Raw genomic sequence first — 12,122 nt, 5'->3', positions numbered from 1 at the left:
CACGTAATCCCTCAGCGTTACTCCTCATAAAATAAAGATCAAACTTCAAACTGGTAAGTTCTCGTTTAATCTTACTATTCTTGATTAGTACGGGTGTCAGGGGTTATGGGGAGAAGGCAGGAGAATGGGTTTAAAGGAGAGTTAGATCAGCCATGATTGAATTAGACAGAGTCACAGAGTTATACAATGGAAACGGGCCCTTCGGTCCAACTCATCCACACCAGCCAACAATATCCCAGCTACAATGGTTCCACTTGCCTGCATTTAGTCCATATCCCTCTAAACTTGACTTATCCATGTACCTGTCTAACTGTTTCTTAAACGATGGGATAGTCCCAGCCTCAAATACCTCCTCTGGCAGCTTGTTCCATACACCCATCACCCTTTGTGTTAAAAAGTTTCCCCTCGGATTCCTATTGAATCTTTTCCCCTTCACTTTAAACCCATGTTCACTCGTCCTCGATTCCCCTACTCTGGGCCAAAGTCTCTGTGCATCTACCCGATCTATTCCTCTCATGATTTTGTATACCTTTATAAGATCTTCCCTCATCCTGCTGCGCTCCATGGAATAGAGACCCAGCCTACTCAACCTCTCCCCACAGCTCACACCTTCTAGACCTGGCAACATTCTCGTAAATCCGATGGGCCGAATGGCCTAATTCTGCTCCCATCACTTGTGCAATTATAAACTTATGCACAATAAAACACTCTTGATTCTTGATGTTTGAGGGGAATAAGAAGTTGTGCTAATAACTGAGTTGCAATATTGATGCAGAGAAACAAATTCCTGTTGTTATTGGAATACTTACACCCTTCTTTAGTTTGACGTTTGATGGAGGCTTCCTGACTTGATTGATCAGATCCATTGCAGGCATTGTTGACAGCTTTAACATAAACTGTATAATTGGTGAATGGTTCCAGTTTAGTAAAGTTATGTGAGAAGTTGCCTTCGACAAGTTCAGGCGACTTCTTCTTTCCTGACACTAAAAAGAAAATGGAAAATGTCTTTGAATCACATTTACAAAACCTTAATATTGTTAAATATCATTTCTGGAGTGCCGTGACTTCACTTGCATCCAGGACCTTGGTGAACGCGTGCCAGTGAAGTCACCGGCAGCCCTTGCTGGTGCATGGCGTTCAGAGAGAAATCCAGCATCCCATTAGGACATAGAACAGTACTGCAGCCACAGCATGCTGCAGAGGCTGGTCTACACCAAAGATAGACACAAAGTGCTAGTGTAATTCTGCTGTTACTCCAACGCTTTGAGTCTATCATAGTACAGCACAGGAACAGGGCCTCCAGCCCAAAATGTCCATGCCAAACATGGTGCCAATTTAAACCCATAGGAAGGAACTGCAGATGCTGGTTTGAACCGAAGATAGACACAAAAAGCTGTAGTTACTCAGCAGGTCAGACAGCATCTCTAGAGACAAGGAATAGGTGACGTTTAGCATCTGAAGAAGGACCTCAACCTGAAATGTCACCTCTGAAGGCAGGAGGGTGGCAAATGTTTCAAGAAGGGCTGCAGGGAAAATGTTGGGAACTATAGGCTGGTGAGCTTAACATTTGTAGTTAGAAAGTTACTAGAGACTATTCTGAGGGATAGGATATACAGGCATTTAAACAGACAAGGGCTGATTAGGGACAGTCAGCATGGGTTTGTACGTGGGAGGTCGTGTCTCACAAATCAGATTTTTTGAAGACGTGAGCAAAAAGGTTGATGAGGGCAGAGCTGTAGATGTTGTGTACATGGACTTCAGCAAAATATTCAACAAGGTGTCACATGGTAGGCTGCTCTGAAGATCGCATGGGATCCAAGGATAGATAGCTGAATGGATAGTAAATTGGCTCCATGGAAGGAAGCAGAGGGTGATGGTGGAAGGTTGCTCCAATGGCTCAGAATCTCGACCCGCCCGACCCAGGGCCTTATTGTCTGGCACAAGGGATGCAGGAGCTAATCGACTTGATGCGGGGGGCCCAAACGCCGCTGGCTACGGGAGTCAAGATAGTCCCGTCAACGGAGGGCTCGAGGCCCCCGACTGCAGGAGCGCTAAGGGAAGAGATTTGAACTTGTTTTCGCCTTCCATCACAGTGAGGAATGTGGAGGAGTCACTGTGATGGATATTTATGTTAAAATGTGTTTTGTGTGTTCCGTTGCTTTTTATTTGTATGACAGACTTGGGAAATTAAATTCCTCGTATGTTGTAAAACATACTTGGTTAATAAAGTATTATTGTGATTGTCATTGGATACCAATGCAGGAACTGCTGTGACAAGTTCTGAGCTGACACAACCCATAATAAGACACAGAGTGCTGGAGTAACTCAGCAGGTCAGGCAGCATCTCTGGAGAACATGGAGAGGTGACGTTTCGAGTTACAATCTCTCTTCAGACTGAAAGTGGAGGTGGAGGGTGGGGTGGGGGGTAAACCAGCATCTGGAGTTCCTTCCTACCCAATCTAAAAATAACACACATTTATAGAAAAGTAGCACTTTGCAGAAACGCTCTTACCATTAATGGAAACATTGTATGTTAAGTCAGTATTTGTTTTATTCCATCTCACTACAATGGATGTATTACCAACATCATCTTCCAAAATAGTCGGCTTGTTTGGTACTGTAAAATGGAACACGTCCAGTATTAGTAAAAACAGTCGTACAATTATTTTGCCCACACTACTTTAAAAGTATTTGAACTCATTCCTTACTGAATCGCCTTGGTAGAGCTGTGACCTAAAGCTAAATAATAGTTAGCTCAAAGTCTGTTTCATCACGGGTTTGTGAAGGACAGAGGGAGCAGCACGGTGGTGCAGTGGTACCTGCTGCCTTACAGCTGAGTTGCTGCCTCACAGCTCCAGAGACCCAGGTTCGATGCTGATGATGGGTGCTTTCTGTACGGAGTTTGCATGTTCTCCCCGTGACCGCTTGTGTTTCTTTCGGGTGGTCTGATTTCCTCCCAAAGACTTCACATCCTAAAGATGTCAGGTTAATTGGTAGGTTAAATGGCCTCTGTAAATTGCCTCATGTGTGTAGGTGACTGATAGAATCTGGGAGTAAGCATGGGGGGTTGAGGACAACACAGACAGAATAACATTGGATTAGGTTCATGTAGGTTTAGCATAAATGGGTAGTTCACAGTCGGTGATGACCCTGGGCCAAAATGCATGCTTCAATGCGTAGTTTAGTGTAGTTTAGAAATACAGCGTGGAAACGTGCCCTTCTGCCCACAAGTCTGTGCCAACCAGCGATCACCCCCTACACTAGCACTATCCTACACGCTAAGGATAATTTACAGTTTTTACTGAAGCCAAATTAACTCACAAACACAGACATCTTTGGAGTGCGGGAGGAAACCGGAGCACCCGGGGAAAACCTATGCTGTCACAGGCAAAACGTACAAACTCTGTCCAGACAGCAGCAGTGGTCAGTATTGAACTAGGTTTGCTAGCACTGCAAGGCAGCAACTCTTCCTCTGCCCCACAGTGCTCTCTCATGCTGTATCTCTACTTTCTATCTTGATGCACAGATCTCAGTCATGTTGATGGACCGCCGTGTTGAATAACGGGCATGCAAATGTGGATGGTGAAGTTGGTGCACGAGAGGTTCAATCATGAGAGAGCATTGGCCTGGGACGAATGAAACATATGGGTGTGTAAAGTCCCGATAGATCTACATATGTTGTTGGGCCATGTACTGCTTACATTTAATGCAGTGTAGGATGGTGTGAGTGCACAGGTTAGGGTTGTAGCAGAATGCTTCAGAGCAGTTGCAGTTCAGTGTGTGAAGAACGGCTAACCAGCAGGAGAGTACAGAACCAGCTCCCAACATTGATTACAATGCTCAAGACGAACATGATAACTTTGTAAGTTTGAGGAGCACAATTAGGCCCTTCGACCCATTAAGTCTACTCAGGCATTCAATCATTGCTGATATATCTCTCCCCTCAACCACATTCTCCTGCCTTCTCCCCGTAACCCCTGATAACCCATACTAAACAACCATTGTCAATCGCAGCATTATGTCCCTGTTTTTGTATTCTGGCCTTCTTGAAATAAATGCTGATATTGCATTCGCCTTCCTTGCAAATGATTCCACGATAAACAAATCTCCTCTGCCTGCACGTGATTTATATCTCTCCATTCCCTGCATATCAATCTAAAGGCTCTTACACACCGCTATCGTATCTGCCTCCACAACCAGCCCTGGCTGCACGTTGCAGGCACTCACCATCCTTGACAATCTCCTTTAAACTTTGCCCCTCTCACCGTCACCCTGGTCTTTGATATTCCCACCCTGGGAAAAATGTTCTGACTGTCTACTCTATCTACACCCCTAATAATTGTATATACTTCAACCAGGTCTCCCCTCAGCTGCCTTTGCTCCAAAGAAAGCAATCCACATTTGTCTAACCATTCTCTCTAGTTGAAACCCTCTAATGCAGGCAGGTGTCTGGTAAACCTCCTCTGCCCACAGACAGGAAGTGTCACAGCTGGGGTCCTGGTGCCATCGCAACAACCTGGAGCTCAATGCTCTTAAGACAGTGGAATTGATTGTAGACTTTAGGAGAGCTCTCCCTTCCCTCACCCCACTCACCATCAACAACACCACAGTCACATCTGTGGAGTAATTTAAATTCCTTGGAACCATCATCTCCAGGGACCTTAAATAGGGGGTTGCCATCGACTCCACAGTCAACAAGGCCCAACAGAGGATGTACTTCCTGCAGCAGCTGAGGAAGCGCAATCTGCCACAGGCAATGATGGCCCAGTTTTATACTGCCATTATAGAGTCTGTCCTCACTTTCTCCATCATGGTCTGGTTTGGCTTAGCCACCAAGCACGACATCTGGAGGCTGCAGCCTTCCCTCCATTGATGAACTGTACACTACAAGGGCCAGGAAGCAAGCGGGCAAGATCATCTCTGACCCCTCTCACCCTGGCCACAAACTCTTTGAATCACTTCCCTCTGGAAGGCGACTCCGGACTGTCAAAGCCGCCACAGCCAGACGTAACAGCTTTTTTTCCACGAGTAGTTGCTCTACTCGACAGCCAAAAATCTGTTGCCTCCTTGTGCTCTGGTATTTTATTTCATTCTTCACATGTTTAAATTATAATGTTTTATTTTTAATTGTCTACAGTATATCGTGTTGTTACTTGCGAGCAAAGCACCAAAGCAAATTCCTTGCATGTATACATACTTGGCTGATAAAATGTATTCTATTCAATTCTGCACCCCTCTCCAATTTTTCCATGTACTTGAAACCCTCTAATTCAGGCCACATTCTGGTAAACTTCCTCGGCACCCTCTCCAAAGACCCCACATCCTTCCTATAATGGAGTATTCACCAATCCTCCACAGAGATTTGATCATTACATCCGTACCATCAATAATGAACTATCTTTTCTGAGAATGGAAAAAACCAAACCAATATCCTTTCATTTATCTGACAGCTTTCAGAGCAGAAGGCAGGAACAAGCAGCGGAGGCGGCACTGTGGCCAAGCGACTGTGGGTGCTGTCTGTACGGAGTTTGTACGTTCTCCCCGTGACTGCAAGGGTTTTCTCCAGGTGCTCCAGGTTCCTCCCACACCTCAAAGATGTCCAGGTTTGTAGGCCTCTGTAAGTTGTCTCTAAAGTGTGGGATAGAACTAGTGTATGAGGATCGCTGGTTGGCATGGCCTCGGTGGGCCGAAGGGCCTGTTTCTATGCTGAATCTCCAAACTAAACTCCACAAAACAAGTTTGCCTCAGCAATCAAATCGGTCAATGTTTTGCTTAACACAGTGTGCTCTGTAGATGGACTGTGTGGCAATGGTCATTGGTATAAGGGATTCAATGATTTCTGGGGACACTGAGGGTGGTTCTCGTAAGTGGTGTTATTTATGAGTTCAGGTATTGGTGTAGGGTGTGCAGCAGGGCACACTTGTCAAGAAGCTGACCATAGTCTTTTCAAAGCAAAATTTCAGCTGCATAAGAAGACAGAATGCACAGTGTAAATTTATCTTTGTCTTTGCTCCTTCTTTGAGGACCACTCAAAGAAACATAGATGCCTTGAGCTTTCCCAACAGGTATTGGCCACAAGAACATGGCCATTACAATCCAACCAATGCAAAGGTCCACCAAATCCAAAGGGAAAAGCTCTCTGCTCATCCTTGGACCAAAGTTCTTTGGAATTCTGATCATCATAAATCATTACAATCTTGGATGCCTACCTGGACGTTGTACTATCGGAGATGTCGGTATCAATTCTGTCCAATTGTTGGAATTACGGATTGTGACATTACATTCATGTTGATCACAAAGATTTGTAATATTGATACTTCGTCCATTCATTGAATAATTATTTGTTCCTGAAAGGCCAAATGAAACAAATGACAAAAATGCCAATCCATTTAAGAAATAATGACTCAAAATGCTGGAGTAACTCAGCAGGTCAGGCAGCATCTCTGGAGAACATGGATAGGTGACGTTTCAGAGAGTGTTGGAGTAACTCAGCGGGTCAGGCAGCATCTCTGGAGAACATGGATAAAACATGCAACCAACACCTGCAGTTCCCTCTTACACATTTGTGAACATAGATAGGTGACGTTTTGGATCGGGACCCTTCTTCACACTGATTGTGGTGGAACGGGGAGTGTTTAGTATATACGGGCAGGGGGGGCTTGATATGCAGACAGTTGGACAAATGCCAGCGATGAAAAGATAAAATGTGTGAGGTAAGGTCCTAAGCAGAATTAGGCCATTCGACATCGAGTCTACTTCGCCATTCAATCATGGCTGATCTATCTCTCCCTCCTCACCCCATTCTCCTGCCTTTTCTCCACAACCTCTGACACCCGTACTAATCAAAAATCTATCGATCTCTGTCTTAAAAATATCCACTGACTTGGTCTCCAAAGCCGTCTGTTTGCAAATAATTCCACTGATTCACCACACTCTGACGAAAGAAATTCCTCCTCATCTCCTCCCTAAAAGAACGTCCTTTAGTTCTGTATTAAGGATAGATCAGGTGTGAATTGTGAAGCCAGAGGAAGGAATTCTGGTTCAAGGGCATGGGGGGGGGGGGGGGGGGGGGGGGGGGGTTGGGGGGGGGGGGGGGGGGGGGGGGTGAAGTGAGTGAGAGAATATGTGTGTTCAGATGGGGCTGGTTGGGATGTTTGACCAGTTATCTAAAATTGGAGAATTCAATCTTCATACCATTGGGCTATAGGCTACACAAGCTACTCTCTGTTAATACATTTAAGTCTTTCTAGGCTACAATGTTATAATAATGTTGAGACTGAAGCACATAAATTGATCACACTGGAGGTATGTGCCACATGCATCTCTTCGCAGTCGGCACACCACATCTGATTCCAAGATGGCGCCCAACCCAGGTGACTGTTTGTGTGTTGGCCACAGAAGGAAATCTACCAACTCAAAGTACAACCACTCCACACTCTTAAACCTACACTGTAAAAGGCTTGATTGTAGTCATGTGTTGTCTTTCCGCTGACTGGAAAGCATGCAACAAAAGAGTTTAATAAGCAACTAAACTGCTCAAACTGAAATGACCCATATTTGCTCATCCTCATAGGCCTTTTTCCTCATTTAATTATTTACCCTCACCTCATCACAATCTTTGCATCAACTATTCCTTGTAGCACTGAGCTTACCCCTATTTGAATGAAGAAAACCCTCTTGAATTCTCTATTAGTATCTTCAGTGGCCTTGCATTGATCACCAATCATTTCTGTTTCATCACACGTGGAGAGGATGTTTCCACTAGTGGGAGAGTCGAGGATTAGAAGTCACAGCCTCAGAATTAAAGGACGTTCTTATAGGAAGGAGATGAGGAGGAATTTCTTCATTCAGAGGGTGGCGAATCTGTGGAATTCTTTGTGCTGTGGAGGCCATCAGTGGATATATTTAAGGCAGAGGTGGATAGATTCTTGATAAGTGTGGGTATCAGAGGTTATGGGGAGAAGGCAAGAGAATGGGTTTAAGAGGGAGAGATAGATCAGCCATGATTGAATGGTGGAGTAGACTTGATGGGCCGAATGGCCTAATTCTACTTGTAGCACTTATGACCTTACCTCACACATTTTATCTTTTCATCTCTGGCATTTGTCCAATTATCTGCATATCAAATAGGCCGACTTAATAGCTTAATTCTACTCCTGTCACTAATAACCCTATGACCTTATGACATGTGGATAAGTCTTCCCGGCATTTATCCCATCAGGTTTGTTCATTGTTTTACTACCTCCACCCTCAGCCTTCCCTTGTCAAGAGAAAAGCTGGACCAGTTTAATCCCTCTCAGTCCCTCCTTCTTCAAATCCTGAGACCACCCTTGAGAAGATATTTTGCAGCCTCTTCACTGTCCACAGATCTTTCTGATCAATTGATTTCAAAACTGTCCACTGTATTTCAGCATTATCAATGATTTAAACATTGACCAATACATGTTGAGCATAGAAGATGGGAGGTCATGTTGCAGTTGTATAAGATGTTGGAGAGGCATCATTTAAAGTTTTGTGTTCCGTTCTGGGCACCATGTTATATGAAAGATGTTGCCAAGCTGGATAGGGTTCAGCGAAGGTATACGAGGATGTTGCCAGGACCGGAGGATCTGAGCTGTCGGGAGAGGTCGAACAGGCTGGGACTCTATTCCTTGGAGCAAAGTAGTATGAGGCGTGATTTTATAGAGGTGTACAAAATCATGAGAGGAAGAGATCAGGTTCTCTTGCCCACAGTAGATGAATCGAGGACCAGAGGTTTAAGGTGAAGGGGAAAAGATTTAATAGGAATCTGAGGGGTAACTTTTTCACACAAAGGGTGGTGGGTGTATGGAACAAGCTGCCAGAGGAGGCCGTTGAGGCAGGGTCCCAACATTTAAGAAACAGTTAGACATGTACATGGATAGGACAGGTTTGGAGGGGTATGGGCCAAATGCGGGCAGGTGGGACGAGTGCAGCTGGGACATGTTGGCTGGTGTGGGCAAGTAGGGCTGAAGGCATATTAAGAAGCATATGCTTCTATGTTTATTACAGCTTCTCTGCGTTTCAACCCTGCCTTCCCAGAGAACAGACCAACAGCAGTCTGAAGATGGGTCTTGACTCAAAACGTCACCCATTTCTTCTCTCCAGAGATGCTGCCTGACCTGTTGAGTTACTCCAAAATGTTGTGCCAACCTTCAGCCCAGTAGCTTGGTTTGCTGACCGATGTTACAAATCACCAGTGCTTTGTTCGCAGACACAAAACCATTGCTATGCACATCGCTCAATGCTGTTGGTGTCTGTGGCAGGTTATCTTCCTGCTATAAGCAAGTTAAGCTGTTTAAGAACCGGGGTAACTAATTTATTGATAAATTTGCTTTCTTAAACTTTAACAAACATGTCGTAATATTAAAAGTTTTAATCTTTGTACGGTCGCAGAAGGAACTGTGCGATTGAACCTTTGTACATGAGGTGTAAAGATACCCTTGTCCCATCTACTACTTTGCCCATGCTTACCATCGTGGGGAAGATGAGTCCTGATCCATCGTGAGGATGCTGCTCATTGCTCAACTTCACTTCCTGACACAGCCCATAATCAAAGCGTACCCGGTAGGGCAAAGGCCTCAACCAGAAACGCCACAGAAATGCTGCCTGACCCATTCAGTTACTCCAGCACTTTGTTTCTATCTTTGAAATAATCCGTTTTATTACTTTAGCAACATATCCTTCCTATGTCACAGGAATTGTAGAGCCATGGAGTCATACAGTACGAAGCAGGCCTTTAGACCCAACTTGCTCATGTCAACCATGGTGTCCCATCTACGCTGGTCCCACCTGCCCATGTTTCCTAGCTTTATCTCTAAAATAAACTAAACAGAGAATGTGATGAATGTTATAAGAAGAGGAACTCCACTCCTTCAATGTCTGCAGTAAGATGCTGCATAAGTTCTACCAATCGGTGGTAGCCAGTGCCATCATCTTCACTGTCATGTGCTGGGGCAGCAGGGCGAAGGCTGCGGACACCAAGAGGATCAACAAGCTCATCAGGAAGGCAGGCTCCGTCCTGGAGGCGGAGTGGGATTCATGGGAGATGGAGGGGAGGATGCTCCTCAAACTGCAGAGCATCCTGGACAATACAGCTCACCCCTCCATGATCAACCTGAGGAGAGCCTTCAGCGCCAGACTGTTTCCACCAAGATGCAGGACTGAACGCCACAGGAGATCCTTCTTCCTTATGGCTATCAAACTGTACAACTCCTCCCCCTTCTATCGTGGGGTAGACTGACTCCCCTCCACCCCCAATCTTTGAACATTCCCAATCCTCTCCGCTCGCCACTTTAATTTCATGTTTCATGTATTTTGTGTTTTTGTGACCGTTGGCAGATCAATTTCCCTCCTGGGATAAATAAAATTCCATCGTATTGTATAATTACCTTTGTTCTGGGTACAATTCCAATGATATTCCACTTTGCATCTTTGTGAATCATTTTCTGGCACCACTGAGAACGTATGCGGATCGTTTTTATCTGGTTCAATGCTGAAAGAACCTTGAAAATAAATTATTCAAAAACAATGTTTACCTGATAAGTTTTCATTCATCACACTGAAAATGTACTAAAGCTCCACGTTCTGAAGATAGTGAACATTTGAATATAAAGGGATGAAAAAGGGTATTATTGTTTTTCTGCATCGTTGCAGCATATGTCCAATGTGTATTTTATTAAGGGCAGTTGGCAATACAAACAGGCATTCTAAAGTCTATCCCTTATATAAAAGTTCGAACATTGAACATACAACAGGGAAGCATCGGTACAGATTTGTTGGTCCACGCTGAGTGTGCTGAATATAAAACAGTACCGCACAGCAACAGGCCCTTCGGCCCACGATGTCTGTGCTTAACATGATGCCATGACTAACTCTTATCTGCCTGCATATAATCCCAATCCCACCATCGCCTGCTTATCCATGTGCCTATACAAATGTATCTTTAAATGCCACTATTGTATCTGCCTCCACTACCACCCCTGGCAGCACGTTCCAGGCACTTACCACGCTCTGTATAAAAAAACCTAGCCCCACACATCTCCTTTAAACTTTGCCACTCTCACCCTAAAGCTCTGCCCTCTCGTATTTTATTTTTCCATCCTGGGAAAAAGATTCTGACTGTCTACTCTATCGATGTTTCATAATTTTATATACTTACATCAAGCCTCGCTGTAACCTCTGTGTTCCAGAGAAAACAATCCAAATCTGTCTAACCTCTCCCTGTAGCTAATACTCCCTAATACAGGCAGCATCTTTCTCTGCACCCTCTCCAAAGTCTCCACATCCTTTCTATAATGGGCCACCAGAACTGCACGCAATACTCCAAACGTGGCCTGACCAAAGTCTGAAAAAGCTGCATCATGAATTCCAGACTCTTAAAGGCTTAAAGAAGAAGGGACCAATTTAAACTAATCCTATCTTCCTGCACATGGTCTGTATCTGTCCATCCATTGCCTGTTCATGTGTCTTTTAAATGTCGCTGCCATGTCTGCTTCAACTGACAGCACATTCCAGGCACCTACAACTTCCAGCAAACAAAAACTTGGCTCACAAATCTCCTTTAAACTTCCACCCTCTCATCCTAAAACTATATCCTCCAGTATTTTTACATTTCCTGGGGACAATACTAAATCTACCTCTATCTATGCCGCATAACATATTATGCTCCTGTCACATCTCCCCTTAGCCTCTAATGTTCCAGAGAAAACAATCTAAGTTTGTTCATCCACTCCTTGGAGGTAATACTCACAAATACAAGCAGTGTTCTGCCAAGATCTCTTCCACACCCTCTACAAAGCCTCCACACCCTTCCAGTAATGTGGTGACCAGAACTGCATAACATACCACGATTATTTTATACAGCTGCACCACCAGTTATAGTTATATTCAATTCCATAATCAATAAAGGCAAGAATGTTGTATGCTTTTACCACCCTATGTACTATTGTTACTGTTTTCAGTGAGCTGTGCACTTGAATCCCAAGATACCACCATATGTCATTGTTCCTAAAGGTCATGCCATGAACTGTGTACATATTTTACTTGGGCAGCTACAACCCAGAGGTATGTATATTGATTTCTCTAACTTCATTCCCTCTCTC

The 12,122-nt window shown here is 44.4% G+C and overlaps 1 protein-coding gene across 3 annotated transcripts in view; it reads right to left on the bottom strand.

The window, feature by feature from the left end:
- Nucleotides 1-12,122, bottom strand: part of ptprc (protein tyrosine phosphatase receptor type C) — a 209,506-nt gene that overhangs the window by 98,677 nt on the left and 98,707 nt on the right. For all 3 annotated transcript variants that reach the window (XM_055642453.1, XM_055642454.1, XM_055642455.1), the window contains 2 exons: nt 10,410-10,523; nt 6,210-6,347 (listed from right to left, as the gene is read on the bottom strand). In XM_055642453.1, the coding sequence (XP_055498428.1) occupies nt 6,210-6,347; nt 10,410-10,523 (252 nt within the window). The remainder of the gene's footprint in view (nt 1-6,209; nt 6,348-10,409; nt 10,524-12,122) is intronic.

Source organism: Leucoraja erinacea, chromosome 10 (genome assembly GCF_028641065.1).
Source record: "Leucoraja erinacea ecotype New England chromosome 10, Leri_hhj_1, whole genome shotgun sequence".
Classification (NCBI taxonomy): Eukaryota; Metazoa; Chordata; class Chondrichthyes; order Rajiformes; family Rajidae; genus Leucoraja; species Leucoraja erinaceus.
Note: the sequence above shows the minus strand (reverse complement) of the source record. Positions and strands in the feature narration are given on the sequence as shown.